At 45.1% G+C, this 19,279-nt stretch overlaps 1 protein-coding gene across 1 annotated transcript in view; it reads right to left on the bottom strand.

The window, feature by feature from the left end:
* The window catches only part of KIF26B (kinesin family member 26B), a 505,242-nt gene that overhangs the window by 307,306 nt on the left and 178,657 nt on the right, over positions 1 to 19,279 (bottom strand). Inside the window, 1 exon segment of the mRNA XM_020915263.2 lies at positions 3,619 to 4,155. Within this exon segment, the coding sequence (XP_020770922.2) occupies positions 3,619 to 4,155 (537 nt within the window).

Genomic DNA, 19,279 nt, shown 5'->3' with positions numbered 1-19,279 from the left:
GGGAACTTGAGGGGCCTGAGGAACACTTCTCTCTCCCATACAGAGGTTTTACTCTGCTCACTTCTGCAAAGCCTGTCCTCATTCTTGTCATCCCCCTGTACTTAAATGGCAGAACAGTGTCCTCTTCTCCCTTGCTTCTACAGGCTCCAGGTTTGCTGGTGTGGAGCAGTGCCCTCCGCAGCAACAAAGTCTAGATAGATACTTCTCTGCCCAGAGAACAGCTTTGGCACTAAGCCAGAGGACCATCTGCTCTGTGGGGAGGGAAGTGGGAGTAAGGGTGAGCAGGAAAAGTGAGGTCAGCTTTCAGAGCAGTCAACCATCTCTGGCGAGCTGGCCAGACGGTGAACTGCAGAATATTTACTGCAGGGAGATGTCCATAAGAGGAGCCATGCAGTCTAGCCAGACCCAGAGCCCCCACCCCAGGGCATGAGGATAACATAGTCACGACGCGGGGACATTGGTTCACCAGGCACCAAATCTCTTTATCCCAGAGAGATTTCCTCTGATCCCTTTAACTACTGCTCAGGGGAAATGCACAAATTAGTCTGTTCTGAGTTGGAAAGAAGCAATTGAATGTATCCAGGACGATCTCAAGTTGGTAACTGCGTGAATCACCTTTGTGCCTGCCTTTGGCCACATCAAAACACCCTTGCCCCATGGACTGGACTTCAAGCCCTTCTGCAGGCTCTCAGAGCACTCTGGGCATCTGTCTACCCTTGAAAGCACCTCCCTGGGTTATAACACATAGTTCCCCTGCCCTCTCCACTAAGGACCACAGGGAGGAGCCTGGGTTTCCAGCCCATGGCAGGAGCCCCACCCAACACACAGCATAGTGTCTGGCACTTGGGAGAGCTTATAGACACTTATATCGTACAAGAAATTCTTTTTCCTCTGAGGTGGAGCATGGGGAAGGAAGAGCAGGAAGAATTACTGCACACATTATTTTAAATGTACCAATAATCCCCAATCTTCCTTTTAAGCAGCCTATTCAGTCCCCCACCCCCTACACAGAGCTTCCCCACACTCTGGATGTTTTCTATGAAAGCACCAGTTTCAAGTTCTTCTGTCCTCACTCACCAGCGCCGTGCAGCAGCTGAATCTTCTAACTAGCACCTGATACATGTTACAAGTGCTCTGGGGCCCTGGAAGGTGAAATGTGAGTTGTCTGTGTAACATGAGTGAGTGTGTGGCTAGCACAACCCAGGATGCGTTGAAAATATGACCTGGGTAGAAAGATGTGCACCAGAGCATTTTATTTATAGTAGTAAAAACCTAAACTCAAATAATTGATGCTTGGTTATATAAATTAGGACATATTCATATATGGGTAGTATTTATATAATGGAATATTAGGCTACCATTAAAGGTCCTATTTTAGAAAAATATATAATGATGGGAAAATACCATGAAGTATATTAAGCAAAAAGCAGATCAGAGAACTGAACATTATCACAATTTTAGAAACTGCATGCATATAAAATCCTGGGAGGAAATATACCAAAATGCTGTGAATTTCTATTTCTGGGTGGTGTTGCTTTTTAAAGTCTGTCTTAAACTTTTTCATGTTTTTAAAATTTTATTTTACAACAGACATGCATCACTTTTTATAATTTCTAAAACTATTTTTAAATTACAAACCAAAAAAAAAAAAGCATATTATTCAATAATGGAAAGAAGCTATTCTGTTCCTGCCCTAGATCGTTATATTCAAGCATTAGACTATGAAGTCCCACCCAGGGTGCCACTGGTTTCTCATTATATTTTTATCCACAACCCAGGAAATTCTGTCCAAAAGTGAAGTGGCAGGCAGGCCCCCACAGGTCAAAATATGAGGCCTTTTTTTTTTTTTTTGGTGTACCATGTCTTAAAAGAAACCATAGCTGGAAAAGATGTTGAGATAAGTGTTCTGGGATAAGCTCAGAAAGTTGGAAGCAGTCAGGCCAGGGAAAACCATTCTCCTGGTCAGGGAAGACCTGGTGCTACTCTGGCACCAGCTGTGTGACCACAGTAATTATTCCATTTCTTTAAGCATCCTGTTTCCCCATCTATAAGAGGAAGATCCAACATCTGTCCTGCTGACCTCACAGGTGTATCGTGGCGGGGGCAGGGGGGGGCTTAAATAAAATGATGTGTGCTCTATATTTTGTAAACTATAAAGCATCATCAGGTAAACAAAAAGTTTGGCCGTCCAAGATCACTAACTTCTCAAGATAAAGATCCATGCTCCCCACTTTCTTTCAAGATATCAAGAGAAACAATCTACACTCCCTATTACACTCTAGAAAAGTCACCAGGAATTTTATCAGCTGCATTCAACTCATTTTCTGTTTCCCTGTACCTCTATCCCATGAAAGAAAAACGATGCTATGCATTCACTCAACTTGTTTATTTTTTCTCCTGGACACATGGGTAGACTGGCTTTCTCAGCCTCCCTTGAGGGAAGATGGGACCAGGAGACTGAAATCTCACCCCCTCCATGCTGGGCCCCCCACCTCTCCCTGGGAGATCCTCCATGCCTCTCTCTCTTTCTCCAGTTCCTGGCTGGTTGTACAAGATCTCGTGGAAGACTCTGAGACCTCTGGAAAATGGTGACATTTTCTATTATCTATTATCTATCTATTGATAGATGGAGGTGCCTAGGACCCTATGTCATAGTGGAAGACTACCCACCAAACACCCCATACAACAGGGACACAAGTGCAAAATAAGTTGAGACCAACTGTTGCACCAATTATCCACCCCAACTAACACACTTAAAGTCAACACTTTCTGCTGCTTCCCACCATGAGTGACGCAGTGGACACAGAGAGCACATATGGTAAACTCAACCCTCCTCCAGCAGAAAACTCACCCCCAAAAAATTAAGAAAACTTTTTTAGATTCCTTGGCAGACTTAAGACCTGCTGTCTTATTTCTATAGGGAACTTGAGAGCATATGCTAATTTAAATACCAGAAAAGAGAAAATAAGAAAAGGGGAATACATGTTTGGTAACCTAATCCCACAGTATTTAAGTGAAGTGAAAGTGAAAGTCACTCAGTCATGTCCGACTCTTTGCGACCCCATGGACTGTATAGTCCATGGAATTCTCCAGGCCAGAATACTGGACTTTCTTTCCTTTCCTTTCTCCAGGGGATCTTCCCAACCCAGGGATTGAACCCAGGTCTCCCACATTGCAGGTGGATTCTTTACCAGCTGAGCCACTAGACAAGCCCAAGAATACTGGAGTGTGTAGCCTATCCCTTCTCCAGCAGATCTTCCTGACCCAGGAATCGAACCGGGGTCTCCTGCATTGCAGGCCAATTCTTTACCAACTGAGCTATGTACTTTAAGGTAAGATGCAAATAGATAAGGGTTATGGTCGGTCAAAGTGGGAGAAATTAAGACGAGAGTCTCCCTCTCTTTTGATGGTATAGACAATGGAAACAGAGCACCATCTTGGATCACTGATCCCTCAGACATTTTATCTCTATTTAGCATCATCCAGCAGGGCTACATGGAAATACTAGGCTCTGCATTGGGGAGTTCCCAGAGACACAAAGTAGAGAAACAAAGTGCTACCCACCTCTTTGCTTTGGCTGTAGCCAACCCTGTCCTTTTTAACTCAGAGGCTACTTACCTGGTAGGGGTACAGGGTGACCCCGTTGGTTCTCGACAGGGACCAGGTGCCGTCCAGGTACTGGTGAGCCTGGATGGCCACTGAGCTGAGGATGTTCCCGTTGCTGGGACTGGTGGCCATCTGGAGGCTGACCTTGGCCTGGTGGGTTGGAGACCCACTCTTCTTCTCCGCCCCATTGCTGACCCCGAGGCTGTTGGGTTTGCTGCTATGCTTATTGGTGACGAAGGCCGTGTAGCTTGAGGGGGCATAGGAGGCGGGCACAAAAGCCCAATCCCTGGGCTGCTGGAGCCCCCCCACGTGCCGGGAACCCACCAGAGTGGGGACGTTGGAGAGGGGTGGGGGAGAGCCCAGGGAGCCATCCAAGTGCTCGCTGCCAGCCGCCTGTTCCAGGGTCAGCACCATCTGAATGGCCTCCTGCTTCAGCTGGTTCAAGTGTGTGGCACAAATGTCACAGCGGTTGTCCCTGTCATTCCATGCCTTCCGGGTGGTATTGGGGACCTGGAGCTTGTCGTGAATCACCGCCGAGAAAGCAGGATCCTGGAGAACACATAAACAAACAAAAAAAGACAGCCTATAAATCAAGGCTGGTAAGTGCCATTCAGATGTCTAGTTTATGAGTTAAGCCCTTCATGTATCCAAGACGTTGGATTGTTTGATTGACATCCAGCAGAAATGAGCAGCCAGGTTGGCAGATGAGCCTCTAGTTGACAAACACATTTGACAAATGTAATATTTTACAATGGAGACGTTAAGGAATTAATTTTATATATGTGTATATATATTTCTAAGCATCCTCCTTACCAGACTAGTCAAATAAGAACATTCCAGACTTTTCCCCTTGTGTCCACTGTAGCTATATAGGCATACCTGGATGCTCCCAAGGTGTTTACAAATGGGTGAAGTAGACACAAATGGGTGTCCAGGCCTGGTGGGGGTGAGTGCAGTCACTCTGGACTGATGCTCTGTGCCCTGCCCCATAAACTATGAAAACTTGGTAGCAGATGGAGGTACTACTTGTGATCCAAAACAAAGATTCTATTCTAAACCCTGGCCTCATTAGCATTATTTGCTAAGTGCCACTGGAATAAAAACCAACTAAAGAGATTCTAGCCCAGAGATACAGCCTCTCCAGCAGTCCAACAAACCCCACCAGAGTCCCCATGTTAACCATCAGCCTCCAGCAGGCTGGCAATGCCCGCACCCACGAAGCTGACATTCTGAACCATCAGAAGAAAAATACCTCCTTCATGAACAGTCCAAGATACTTTTCCCCAGAAACTTCATCTAAAACTATTAAAAACTCTTTTGCTCAGAAGCATATATTTAAAAGAAACCAGAAAATGAATTTAATGAGGATAATTTCTTTCATTTGTGTGTGTGCGTGTGTGCTAAGTTGCTTCAGTCATGTCCAACTCTTTGCAACCCTATGGACTATAGCCCACCAGGCTCCTCTGTCCATGGGATTCTCCAGGCAAGAAAACTGGAGTGGGTTGCCATGCCTTCCTCCAAGGGATATTCCCAACCCAGAGTCTCTGTTACAGCTCCTCTATTGGCAGGCAGGTTCTTTATCACTAGCACCACTTGGGAAGCTCCTTTCTTCATTTACTTTGCTTTAATTTTTGTAGGAAAGCAGGACTGCACAGAGAAACAAGCACCAGGTGTATTAACCGGTTATCAAAATACTTGGATTCTAGTTCCAGTTCTGCTACTCATTAGCTGTGTGACCTTGGACAACTTACAGAGCCTCTCTGAACCTCTCATCTGTCACTCAAGGCCATAGCTTATCTTTATTGTAGGGTTCTTCCCGCTCCATGACTCTGTGTAGGGAAATGGGGATACAGTAGGGTACACTGTAGGGTACAATGTCTGCAGAGATGGACAGAGCCCCTGTGCTGTTTGGGGGGCCTGGTTCAACTTTTGAGATTCCACAATTGCTGCAAGTAACTCATGAGTCTTATCTCAACGTGTGTTTTCCTGAGGACATTAGAAGAAAATCTTCTCTTCTGAAATTTGCGGTATCTTTTATGGGGTGGAAACCCCATCAGGGCTGAGTGGGATTTGAAGAGCTGGGGGTGAGGAGGGCAGTGTGGGGCAGCCACGGTGGGCAGGGAGATCAGCGATGGGAGGGTCACTCTTCATTATGATCCATCTTGATTACGGGCTCCAGCATTTTGTTTTCCCTGTTTAACTACCCTGAACAGCTCCTCAGCATGCACTGATTAATTGATTAATAAATCAAGAGGCCTCTTTACACAGCAGCAGCGAGGAGTGGCTCAGAGGGGTAGAAACTCAAGACAGTCATAGAAAATGATGGGAAACAATAGGAGGTCAAGGTTGACCAAGTCTGACTGATGAAGTGATGCAAACCATATGAGACCTGTTTGTGGCGCCCCTTCTCAGCTGCTTTGTCCAGAGTCCCTGACCAAAACTCAGCACGTGTAGGACCCAAAAGGATCCCTAGGGACCATTCTAGAGCAGACCACCACCTCAGTTTCCAAATAAGAAAACTGAGCCCCCAAAAGGGTTAAAAGCTTGGACTATACCCAGACTAGTTGACCTCTAGTCCATGATTTTCCACTGCAAGAGCCGAACAGCATCTTCATCAATGGACTCAGAATTTTGCACAGACATAAGGTTTTCACCACCTTCATCTATGAAATGTTCGTTTAATCAAAAGGAAATATTTGGGCCCTCCTATGTGTCAAAATACAGTTTCTTGCTTTTTCACATAATACTACATACTGAGCATTTTCCCTTGTCAATACATGTCATTTGACAATGTGATTTTTTTTAAAATGACCACATGGTATTTTATCCTGTGGCTGTTTCATAAGTCATTTTTTAATTTGCACGTCTACTACCTAATTAGAGGCAGGGTGAGAAATCAGAGACTGGCATTCAAAAGCAATCTGCTCCCCATGGCTTATGCTTTTAAGGCACCAAACTACTTGGTTTCAAGAAAACTCATATTAATTGCTTACTTAGAATATTTTTGTTAACCCAATCACCTGAAGTAGCATCATAGGAAAAAGGGAGTTATAAGACCAGCCCCATCCACATATCATAGTTGATTTTAGATTCCTGTAGAATCTGGATTTGACTCTGACATCCGCAGCTAGAATAGAAAAGATACATCCACTCCACAAAAACTGCCTAATGCTGAGGATTCGTTTTCTCTCTTCTTTCTTGGTTTTCACACTCTCCCTTGAAGTAGTACCTTCCTCACTTAGCCTGCTGCTATTTGCTGCGTGACTTCCCACATGGAACAAACAAGACATGTTGGCTGTGCAACAGGCTGAAGATCTTGGTTTCTGTTCTCTCTGAGTTCAGACTCCAAGGAACCCTCTGGCTCCTGGACTATGCAGTGCCAGGTCCCCTTGCTGCCCGCTCTAGTCTCGGACCAACCAGCACACACTCAGGCACATGGAGCCCAGCACTGCCCTCCCAGTTCCCAAGGCACTGACAAAACCGTCAGGAGCACTGCAGCTGGCCCACAGCTAGGCTGGCACCTGAGATCCAGGAAGCGGCAAAGCCCAGAGCCCACCGCTGCTTCACCCAGAGGAAAGCGAGATGGATGGCTTAATGAGTCTGCCATTGCTGATGGATGTCAAGAGGTGTTCCCTAAATTAAGCCACCCTTGCTCTGAAACCTTAAGTGAGTTCTTAGCATCAAAAGGCCTCAGTAAGTCAAAAGATATGTCTTAGGGAAACTAAAATCCCTTTCAAGTGCTGGTCTACATACTGTAAATATTTTAGTGCACCTCAAAACTTCAAAGAGGAAAGGTCAACAGACAGAGTCTTCTGTAAGTGATGGAATAAAGGGAATACTACTTCCTGGGACAGTAGGAATAAACAGGGAGAAAAGAAGCCTTCAGAATCATGGAAAGCTCACACATGCTGAGTTCTCCTGACATGGACAGGAAAGGACTGTTGTGGCCCCGGGAGATGGACAAGGGAGTGCCCTCCAGCTCAGCTCGCACCAAAAGAAACCTGGACCCAGAGAGGGAATGGGCTTAGTATGCAGTCTGGCATGCTACCTAGTGTTGGACTCAAACACTTTCATACTGTCTTGTCCTGACTTATCTTGTGACCTCAGAAAGTCAGATGGGAATAACAGGAATCTGTGCACAGCCAAACCTCTATTTTTGGAGTCCTGATGTTTACTTCAGCACCTTGGAAAATGGGCTGATGGCATTTGGGCAACGTTTTCATCCACGTTTTCAACTTAAGGTTTCTGTACTCAAAACATTCTCATCTTTCAAAAATAACACAAAATTATTATTATTCTGCATGCATCATGGAGAGGAATTTAAGAAAACACTTAGGAAACTGATAAAGGTCTTTAGGGGGCTTCCCTGGTGGCTCAGTGGTAAAGAACTCCCCTGCCAATACAGGAGACGCAGGAGACGTGGGTTTGATCCCTGGGTCAGGAAGATCCCCTGGAGGAGAAAATGGCAGCCCACTCCAGTATTCTTGTCTGGAGAATTCCATGAACAGAGGAGCCTGGACATGACTTAGCTAGTGACTAAAGGTTATATATTGTCACCCTGCTTATTTAACTTATATGCAGAGTACATTATGAGAAACGCTGGGCTAGAGGAAGCACAAGCTGGAATCAAGATTGCCGGGAGAAATATCAATAACCTCAGATATGCAGATGACACCACCCTTATGGCAGAAAGTGAAGAACTAAAGAGCTCTTGATGAAAGTGAAAGAGGAGAGTGGAAAAGTTGGCTTAAAGCTCAACATTCAGAAAACTAAGATCATGGCATCTGGTCCTATCACTTCATGACAAATAGATGGGGAAACAGTGGAAACAGTGGCTGACTTTATTTTTCTGGGCTCCAAAATCTCTGCGGATGGTGATTGCAGCCATGAAATTAAAAGACGCTTGCTCCTTGGAAGAAAGTTATGACCAATCTAGACAGCATATTAAAAAGCAGAGACATTACTTTGCCAGCAAAGGTCCGTCTAGTGAAGGCTATGGTTTTTCCAGTGGTCATGTATGGATGTGAGAGTTGGACTATAAAGAAAGCTGAGCGCCAAAAAATTGATGCTTTTGAACTGTGGTGTTCTTGAGAATCTCTTGGACTGCAAGGAGATCCAACCAGTCCATCCTAAAGGAGATCAGTCTTGGGTGTTCATTGGAAGGACTGATGTTGAAGCTGAAACTCCAGTACTTTGGTGACCTCATGCAAAGAGTTGACTCACTGGAAAAGACCCTGATGCTGGGAAAGACTGAGGGCAGGAGGAGAAGGGGATGACAGAGGATGAGATGGTTGGATGGCATGAACGACACAATGGACATGGGTTTGGGTGGACTCCGGGAATTGGTGATGGACAGGGAGGCCTGGCATGCTGCGGTTCACGGGGTCGCAAAGAGTCAGACACGACTGAGTGACTGAACTGATCTGAAACAACAAAAGGTCCTTAGAAGGAAAGTTAGGGATAAATGCAGTTAGTATGTGTGTGTGTGTGCGTACGCTCAGTTGCTCATGCAAACACCTGTGTCTGCCCACTGAGTGAATGCTACCAAAGAACAAAGAGAACGCCAGAAAATGGTTTTCCAATCCCTAACTCTTCCACTTCTTCTAGGGTTGTTTCAGGAAAACGGGTGTCCTGCTTTGTCCCCTAGAGGTCTCTCATAATCTAATGGCTCTCTAAGATTGCCTCATGTGTATTCTGGCAGACTGATCTAAGACATCATAAATCTCTCTGCCTCGGGCAAGGGCATCCCAACCCATGGCTTCCACAGCCCTCTGTATCCCAGTGACTGGGAATTCTCCATCTCCACCCCTACCTGGCCTTTCTCCTGAACATTAAGCCTTCCAGGCCCCTGGAAAACATCATCCAGATAAACACGCTTCAAACTAACCATCCAAAATTCATTTTCCTCATCCTATTCTTATTTCAATAGTCACTATCAAACTAAATAGTGCTATTATCCACTCAGGGACCCAGGCTAGAAACCTAGAACCTTCTTGCCTCCTCCTGTTCCCTACAATCCAATCACAAAGTATAGGAAACAGTCTTTCCTAAAAGCTCCTGAATGGTCCCTCCTCTCCATGCTCACTGGAATGAGAAAGCTTTCAGCATTTCTCACATCATCATGGTCTCCCAGATTATAGCCTGGACCTCAAAACCCTCCCCACACCAAAAAACAAACAAACAAAAGGATAAAACAGAAATTAGTCACCATCCTGCTTTCCTACAACTCCACTCTTAAAACTATTTTATTATCTGCAGTTTTTATTTGCAGAACTGTTTGTCTGTTAGACTGTCAGCCCCTTAAGACAAAATATCTTTTCCATCTTTAATTCCTCCAAGTCTAGAATAGTGTTTACCTCATTTCAGGGCCCAACAAACATTTGTCAAATAAACAAACTGAAAGAACTCAACCAAAGGTAAAACGATCAATAATGAAGTTGGTCTTGGTCCATCTGCCATTTATTTTGTCTATATGAGCTAGTTGCCTCTTATAAAAATGGTCATGAAATAAATTCCTTCAAATCTAAAGCTAATATAGTTTTCCAACAGCACTTGTTCTGCCTAACTAAAGAGCCTAAAGTGAGTCAACCATAATCTCGATAGCTTCCTTTTACCTGAAGCTTTCTTAAACTACCAGAACAGACCCTCTATTCTCTCCTCAATATACAATCTATTACTCTTTTCTCTAAGTTCCCAAGAAAATAATGGTGATATGCAAGGAATTTTTTTAACCATCAAACCAGCTCATCAGCAGGCCACCAAGAGAAATCTACTGAAGGGAGAACTCCACGTCGATATCACACACCTGATCCAGTTGGGTCAGGCCCCAGCAAGCGGGTAACATGATTATTTTCCAAGAGCCAGCAGCCAGGTTTCAACACATGAGGCAGGGCTGCTAATGAGCGTGGGAAGTCTGTGGAACCAGAGCCGGAAGACAAGAGCTACCGCCCAAGCAAACCAAGCTGTTTACTAGTGTCTTCACTGCTTTAGGTCCCACTGCATCTTCTAAGGGATGATCTCCTCGGCAATAAACACTCAAGCCAGTTTTGAGGACAGGATTTTTTTCCCCAGCTTTATTTTGGCCAAAAGAGTACTTAGAGTGCATTCCCGCAAAGCCTCTGGGTCTGTGAGGAAGAGGACAGCTGGAGTCAGAGTCCAGCGTGAGTTGTGCAAACTCCTGCTGATGTTTGCTCCTGGTTTATTATTCTAGAGGCCTCTAGTGACAAGCTCAACAAGATTTAAACCGTTCTTCAAAGGCAGTTTCTTTCCACTTTGTCCCTAAGCTTTCTTCTTCCATAAATGCTATCCCATGAGGCCCAGAATGGTGGCTAGAACTCCAAGAAGGCAATGTTTTGTTCCCCACGGCAGGTAGTTTCCCAGAAGATCAAGGGACTTTACCCTCACACACCTTGTAATCTTTCCACCCAAGGGTCTGCCTCCTGCCTCCTGCCACATTCCCCATTTGTGTCCTTTCCACCTCAAGAATCTCAGCGTTCTTCCCAGCAGTCCTATTCCCAAAGGCAAGTGTCCATATTAATGATTCTCTGTTTTGACTGGAAACAGCAAAATTGACAGTTTGCAAAACAACAGATAGCAAACCTCAGGTGAATCTGACCCAAGAAAACAAATGTGGTTTTTTTTTTCTTAACTTTTTATTTTGTATTGGGTTATTGCCGATGAACAATGCTGTGATATTTTCAGATGAACAGCGGAAGGACTCAGCCATACATATACATGTATCCATTCTCCCCCAGACCCTTCTCCCATCTAGGCTGCCACATAAACATTTCATTCATACCTGAACATTCATGTATTTGAATTCAAATGTCTCAAAAGAACTGGGGCTTTTCCAACTTGGTAATTTCAGAAGGAGAAAAAACAAATTTCACTTAGCCATTGGTATTAGTAGGAAGAAGACTCTAAAACCTGACCTCTAAGGACACCCCAAAATGCCAACCAGTGGGTGTGATTGCTTCCTCAGGAAGATCTGGTTCCTCCATGCTCCTCAGCCCTGATCTAGCATCTCACTGCCCACATGTGTTTGATGGGACATGCAAGATGGAGGGGATGCAAAGGATTGGGGAACCCAGAGTGTCTCTGACATGAGACTCTACTCACCGGCTATCATGCTGAATCTATCCAGCAGGAATGGACAAATAAACATCAATATCTTTACTCCTGTTGTTCAGAGTTCCCAAATGCACAAACAAGGCAGAGAACCGATTAGAAAGTGTGACAAGCAGTGACATCCCAGTGCTCTTTGTAGAAAAGAGTGACCACCCTCAGAGGCTGCCATTCTCACTGATGCACTGTGGGAACCCAAGAAAGTCCCCGAGTGTTTCACTCAGTTGGGCAGAGGGGACACAGCAGGGCTCATTCTCCAAAGTCAGTGACAGGGAGGAAGAGGGGCATGGAAGAGGTGACTGGGTGCATGACAGAGTCTGCTCCAGGTGAGGTCTGAGACAACCCGAAGAACCAGCACCAATGTGACGGCAGCTCAGCCAGGCCCTGGAATCACAGCTGGCCCACAGAGCTGCTCTGTGACCCTGAAACCTCCTAGCCTTCCAGGCTTCATCCAGACCCCAGGGTTTTTACAATTATTGGACTCCTGCACTGATCTTGCATGGAAAAAAGAATGAATATAAAAGATGCTGGGTAATGAGCTCAGAAAGACCAAAAAGAAAAAAAAAGTCAAAGGAAGAAATGTTAAATGTCAGACCAAAGTTGTTCTACATAAGAAACCAAATTAACCTGGACTGTAGTGACTTTGCACACGGCCTAAGCCACCCTGCCTAGTGTTACAGACGAGAGATGTTGGCCCATTAGAGATTCACGCGTGCTTCAATTTGAATGATTATATTCAGGACGTGAGGCTGCTGGGAGCACCAGAGGCAGACAGGATGCAATTAATAGGGTTGCTTGCTGCAACATGTGAAAAAGTGTTGCATATGATAAGACTTTTCTGCTTCAAAGGAAAAAAAGGAGATTTTTAATTGGAACTTCATATGATTAAGAAAAGTTCATGGATTCTTTTGAGGAAAAGAATAGTTGAGGTGCTTCTCATCATGACCACAGAAATTATTTCTATGTCTACGTCTCTCATCTTTTCCAATTGGATGGCATGGACGGTGTCTTGATGCTTTTGAAAAAGCTTGTTAGTGCGTATAGGAGGTTCAGGTGCTTCCCTGGTGACTCAGCTGGTAAAGAACCTGCCTGCAATGTAGGAGACCTGGGTTTGATCCCTGGGTGGGGAAGATCTCCTGGAGGAGGAAATGGCAACCCACTCCAGTATTCTTGCCTGGAGAATTCCATGGACAGCGGAGCCTGGTGGGCTACAGTCCATGGGGTCACAAAGAGTCAGATAGGACTGAGTGACTAACACTTCCACTTTCATGGGAGGATCAAGACCTGGCTCCATTACTCAGTAGCTATGGGACAGGAAGTCATTTTTAAAAACCTACTGAAGCCTCAGTCTCCTTAAATATAAAAACGGAAATTGATAACAGTCCCTATTTTAATGAGTTATGTAAGTATTATATGTACAACATATAACATGTTTAGCACAGTCCTGATGCCTGGGTCAGGAAGATCCCCAGGGGTAGGAAATGGCAACCCTCTCCAGTATTCTTGCTGCAAAAACCCCATGAAAAGGCAAAAATGATGAGCCTCCCACACTGGAAGGTGTCAGATATGCAGATGATACCCCTCTGCAGAAAGTGAAGTGTATCTAAACAGCCTCTTGATGAAAGTGAAAGAGAAGAGTGAAAAAGCTGGCTTGAAACTCAACGCTCAAAAAACGAAGATCACGGCATCTGGTCCCATCACTTCATGGCAAATAGATGGGGAAACAATGGAAACAGTGACAGACTTTATTTTCTTGGGCTCCAAAATCACTGCAGATGGTGACTGCAGTCATGAAATTAAAAGACACTTGCTCCTTGGAAGAAAAGCTATGACAAACCTAGACAGTATATTCAAAAGCAGAGACATTACTTTGCTGACAAAGATCTGTTTAGTCAAAGCCATGATTTTTCCAGTAGTCATGAATGGATGTGAGTTGGACCATAAAGAAGGCTGAGAACTGAAGGATTGATGCCTTTGAACTGTGGTATTGGAGAAGACTCTTAAGAGTCCCTTGGTCTGCAAGGAGATCAAACCAGTCAATCCTAAAGGATATTAGTCCTAAATATTCATTGGAAGGACTGATGCTGAAGCTGAAGCTCCAATACTTTGGCCACCTGATGTGAAGACCTGACTCATTTGAAAAGACCCTGATGTTGGGAAAGACTGAAAGAAAAGGAGAAGGAGACGGCAGAGGGTGAGTTGGTTAGATAGCATCACTAATTTAATGGATATAAGTTTGAGCAAACTCAGGGAGACAGTGAAGGACAAGGGACCCTGACATGTTGCAGTCCATGGGATCGCAAAGAGACGGACACAACTTAGCAACTGAACAAGATTAGATGTACTTTTTACATGTGGGCTATGATGAACCATCAGGTGGCAAATGGATTTATTTTCCATCTGTAAGTAGTTGTATTGAAGTGAAAGTCGCTCAGTCATGTCCAACCCTTTGTGACCCCATGGACCGTAGCCTGCCAGGCTCCTCTGTCCATGGAATTCTCCTGGCAAGAATACTGGAGTAGGTAGCCATTCCTTTCTCCAGGATCTTCCCAACCCAGGGACTGAACCCAAATCTTCCACATTGCAGGCGGAATCTTTACCATCTGAGTTACCAGGGAAGCCCAAGAATACTGGAGTGGGTAGCCTATCCCATCTCCAGCAGAATTTCCGATCCTAGAAATCAAACCAGGGTCTCCTGCATTGTAGGTGGATTCTTTACCAGCTGAACTACCAGTGAAACTCTAGTTTTATTAAGGAATCTGTTAATTATCTAATTATGAAATTGCCTAATGTTTCTTTTTATTTGATTGATTTTATGTGTATGAAACACTGCAGAAATGTACTTGGCTATGTTTTCTTAGGCTTACTACAGAAAGATAAAGTACCTAAAATTTTGTGTTGCTGCTGTTGTTTTTAAAAGATGGAATTTTAGCAAATAAACTCTGTTTTGACCATTTGCTGATGTGCTCAGTCATGGCCGATTCTCTGTGACCCCATGAACTGTAGCCTGCCAGGTTCCTCTGTCCATGGAATTTTCCAGGCAAGAATACTGGACTGAGTTGCCATTTCCTTCTCCAGTTTTGACCATAAACCACAACAAACTTAAAGGCTTCTGCTGGTCCCCCTGTGAGCTAACCCTTGCAACCCAGTGTCAAGGGCCCCATGTAATTTATTTAAAGCTGTCCTGTCAGACATCTTTCTCTGGGTTCCTCATGTGACCCTGCAGGACAGGCAGGATGCTTTCCCTCTGTCCCTGAGAAGCTCCTTCATTTCCCCTCTGTGTGCCTTTGCTTACATTCCTGCCCTGATGACAATTTCCATCTTGCCTTATAAACCACAAGAAAATTTAGGGGGCTGGGAGTGGGAGGGTAATGGGTATGTTCACCAGTGTGATGGTTTCCTAGGTATCTATGTGTAACCAAATATATCAAATTGTACACTTCAGATGTGTACCATTTAGTGAATGTCAATCATAAACCCATTACACTAAAAAAAAATCTTGTTTATCCATAGTAAGGCCCAGCTAGTCCACGAAGTCTGACTCCCAGGAGGCACTTTCATTGCACTTTTCTGGTCTGAGTGACTCACATCACTTAGCAAATACTTCCTTGTTGGTTAGAGCCATACATGCTCTATCTCCACAATCGTGGTAAATTCCTAGGGGGCAGAAACCATGCCATAATTTCAAAAGTAATGATAACTTCTACACTTGCCCCCTGATATCTACTCCAGACAGCAGCCAGGGAGATCCTCATAAGTCTTAAATCTGATCCTAGCAGTCCTTGGCTAAAAATCCTCCCATGGCCCCCACCCTACTTCCCTCAGAGTCAAATCAAAGTATTAGAGTCTGTGTTTACAAAACTCATTTTAGATACCAATCATCCAGTCATTAAATCTCTGACCCTAAATTGACTGAAGTTTGTGGATTCACTTGGATAACTTATTTCAAGTAGCATTTGCAGGATAAAAATTAAAATTAAAAAGTAATTTGAAGAATCAATAAGCAAAACTAAACAAAAACCCAAAAACAACCAAAGAAAAATCAAAGATTTTGCACTGGGTCCTACAGGATGTGGCCTCCTGTTCCTTCTCAAACTTCAGCTCCAACCACTGCTCTGTGACCCAGTCTGCTCCAACCACAAGAGCCTGACTGAGCTCTTCCTCCATCACACCAGGGATGCTCACTGCCACCTCAGCGGCTCTGGACTTCCTCCTCCTTCTTCATGGAAAACTTGTGCCTATACAAACAGGCCTGGCTGTCTCTTACCACCCGCAGCTGGTCGAATATCCCCTTGTAATGAGGCCTCCCTGACCACCTCATTACAGATGTAAGTCACCCCAAGCCCTCCCTAACCCCGTGCTCTGCCTTCTGTCAACACAGCAAGAGGATTCCAGAAAAACATCCACTCTGCTTCATTGACGACACTAAAGCCTTTGACTGTGTGGATCACAACAAACTGTGGGAAACTCTTAAAGAGATGGCAACACCAGACCACCTTGTCTGCCATCTGAGAAATCTGTATGTAGGTCAAGAAGCAACAGTTTGAATCGGACATGGAACAACAAAATTCGGAAAGGAGTATATCAAGGCTGTATATTGCCACCTTGCTTATTTAACTTATATGCAGAGTACATCATGTGAAATGCTGGGCAGGATGAAGCACAAGCTGGAATCAAGATTGCCGGGAGAAATATCAGTAACCTCAGATATGCAGATGACACCATCCATTATAATGGCAGAAAGAGAAGAGAAATCAAAGAGCCTCTTGATGAAAGTGAATGAGGAGTGTGAAAAAGCCAGCTTAAAATTCAAGATTCAAAAAATGAAGATCATGGCATCTGGTCCCATCACTTCATGGCAAACAGATGGGGAAAAAATGGAAACAGTGACAGACTTTATTTTCTTGGGCTCCAAAATCACTAGGGATGGTGACTGCAGCCATGAAATTAAAAGACACTTGCTCCTTGGAAGAAAAGCTATATTAAAGCAGAGACATTACTTTGCCAACAAAGGTCCTGGTTTTTTTCAGTAGTCATGTACTGATGTCAGAGGTGGACAATAAAAAAGGCTGAGTACCAAAGAACTGATGACTTCAAACTATGGTGCTGGAGAAGACTCTTAAGAGACACTTGGACTGCAAGGACATCAAACCAGTCAATCCTAAAGGAAATCAACCCTCAATATTCATTGGAAGGACTGATGCTGAAGGTGAAGCTCTATTATTTTGGCCACCTGATGGGAAAAGCCAACCCACTGGAAAAGACCCTGATGCTAGGAAAGATGGAAGGCAGGAGGAGAAAGGAACAACAGAGTATGAGATGGTTGGATGGCATCACTGCCTCAATGGACATGAGTAAGGCTCTGGGGAGTAAGGCTCTGGGTGCACTTTAATAAGCATCCCAGGTGATTCAGTGGTTGGGGTTACAGAGGAAGGGATGGTAAGGAAGACTGAGATGGGACAGGGAGAAGGAAGGGGTACCTCTCCCTTTTAAGTTTCTAAGCCTAGCCGTGGCCTTTGGAGAGCAGTTGACCATTTCCTGCAGGGCTCACCAAGCCACCCAACAGACTGCAACCATTCTGAAAAACTCAACTTTGTCTAGACAATAATTCAAGACAGTGATAAATGGCTCTTGCAACACAGCCCAAGACCACAGGTATAAGCAAATGTCTTTTCACTCAATTCTCTCTTACTCCCATAGTTTCAACCCCCGGTGATTTTGATCCCTAGGAGACATTTGGAAATACCTGGGGACATTTTTTGTTGTCACACTGAGAGGGGGCTACTGGTGGATAAAGGCCAAGGATGATGGTAAATGTCTTATAATGCATAGGAAAAAACTCTCATGACAAAGAATGATCCAGGCCCAAATGTCAATTGCACTGCGGTCAATCCCTGGCCTGAGCCTTCTCCCTGATTCCTTCTCACACGCTTTCCTAGGAATCTCTAGACAGAACCAAAAGAGGGCTATTTTAAATCCAGAAGCTAATCTGGGCTCTCATCTGCTTTGGTTTCTCGTAAGCATAGAGATGCCCATGGCTGATTCATGTTGATGTGTGGCAGAAGCCAACAGAACATTGTAAGGTAATTATCCTCCAATTAAAAATACATAAATTTTTTTTAAAAAATTCTAGAAAGCACAATCTCTACATTGACCCCTGGGTACTGGGTGTTGGCTGACTAGCAGGCCAGGCACAGAGGGTGTGGGTGAGTGAGCCGGGGGGCAGGCACTGGCCTCAGGCTAATAAACACCCCACACCACGGCCCCCAGCCCAGGGCTGCCCTTGCATCTGGATCTCAAGCCACTGCCCCTCCTGGTGAGACGGGCACTGTTGACAGTGCCAGGCGATGTTTTCTAGAGTGTGGTGGGAGAGGCTGACAGGAGACTCAAAGTCCCAACCACACGGAACCGTGAATCTGGCTGGCGGTTCGGGGGGCGGCAGCGAGTCTGTCACCCTCAGCTCTGCCGCCTGCCCCGGTCTGAGAGGGCACAGCTGAGGCTGCTGTAACTACAAAATCCTTCAAGCCTCTGGCCAGATTTCATGTCATGGTAACTTTACAATTTCCCTCTTGGAGAAAGAAAACCAATGCCATGACAAGAAAAAGTCATCTCTGAGATGTAATTTGGTGCAATTATAGAGAAGACCAGAGAGTCTTTGTTCCTGCAAAAACCACATTATGTAGCACAGGCTACATGCCAGGTTCCATGCTGGTTGGGTTTGGTGAGTGAAGTCCTACAGGCTTCCTCCGTAAGTGCCCCGGCTGAGGAGACCAAGAAGACAAGGACCTGACCGGACATTCCTGTTTCCACTCATGATACGTTAGTGATGCCATAACATACCCTTGGCAAGGGGAGTCCTAGACACATCAGACGGATCACACTTCCATGACCTAGTTATAAGATCTGCGCTTGGCAGCCCGGAACCTAACCATCCGTCATCAGACATTCGTCTGCTTGTTTGGGGTGGGATGGATTAATCACAGAAGAGCCAGCAATCCTTCTCACCCTCCTTTTTTCCATAATGATCTGGAGTGAAAAGTCACTGAGATGAACAAGACCCCTCAAAAAGCTCTGAATGTGGGGGGCTGGGAGGGCTGGGGGCTTGGGACAGGCAGGAAGGCTTTATCCAGCTTCTCTGCCAGCTTTGCTTAGTAACAGTCATTCCTAAGAAGCCAGTTGCTGTGAATTGTTTACAAACCCACAAGTCAGAGAACCAGCCATCCAGTCAGCCTCAATTCAGGGTCCCACCCTCTCAATCCTGACCAGGAGTTACCGCAAGGCAGTGATGGTTTCTAGACATGCCCCTGGGCCTGTACCATGATTGGCATCCTCCTGAGAGACTGCCACCGCTGCCAACCCCCCACCAACACAATTTTAACCTCTCTGAGGGCCACAATGATTCCTGGCTTCTCAGAGGAGTCTTGTGGCAGGGAGGGCTGCCACAGCATCTTGAGGATGTGAGGAAGAGCTGAAGCTGTCTGTTTTGAGTGATGCCTTCTAGATGCTCCTATACAGGCTCAACCACAAGAAGCCCAGGTTCATATCAGAA

This window comes from Odocoileus virginianus, chromosome 11, assembly GCF_023699985.2.
Source record: "Odocoileus virginianus isolate 20LAN1187 ecotype Illinois chromosome 11, Ovbor_1.2, whole genome shotgun sequence".
NCBI classification, from domain to species: Eukaryota; Metazoa; Chordata; class Mammalia; order Artiodactyla; family Cervidae; genus Odocoileus; species Odocoileus virginianus.
The sequence above is the reverse complement of the archived record's forward strand: the minus strand, read 5'-3'. Positions and strand labels throughout refer to the sequence as shown.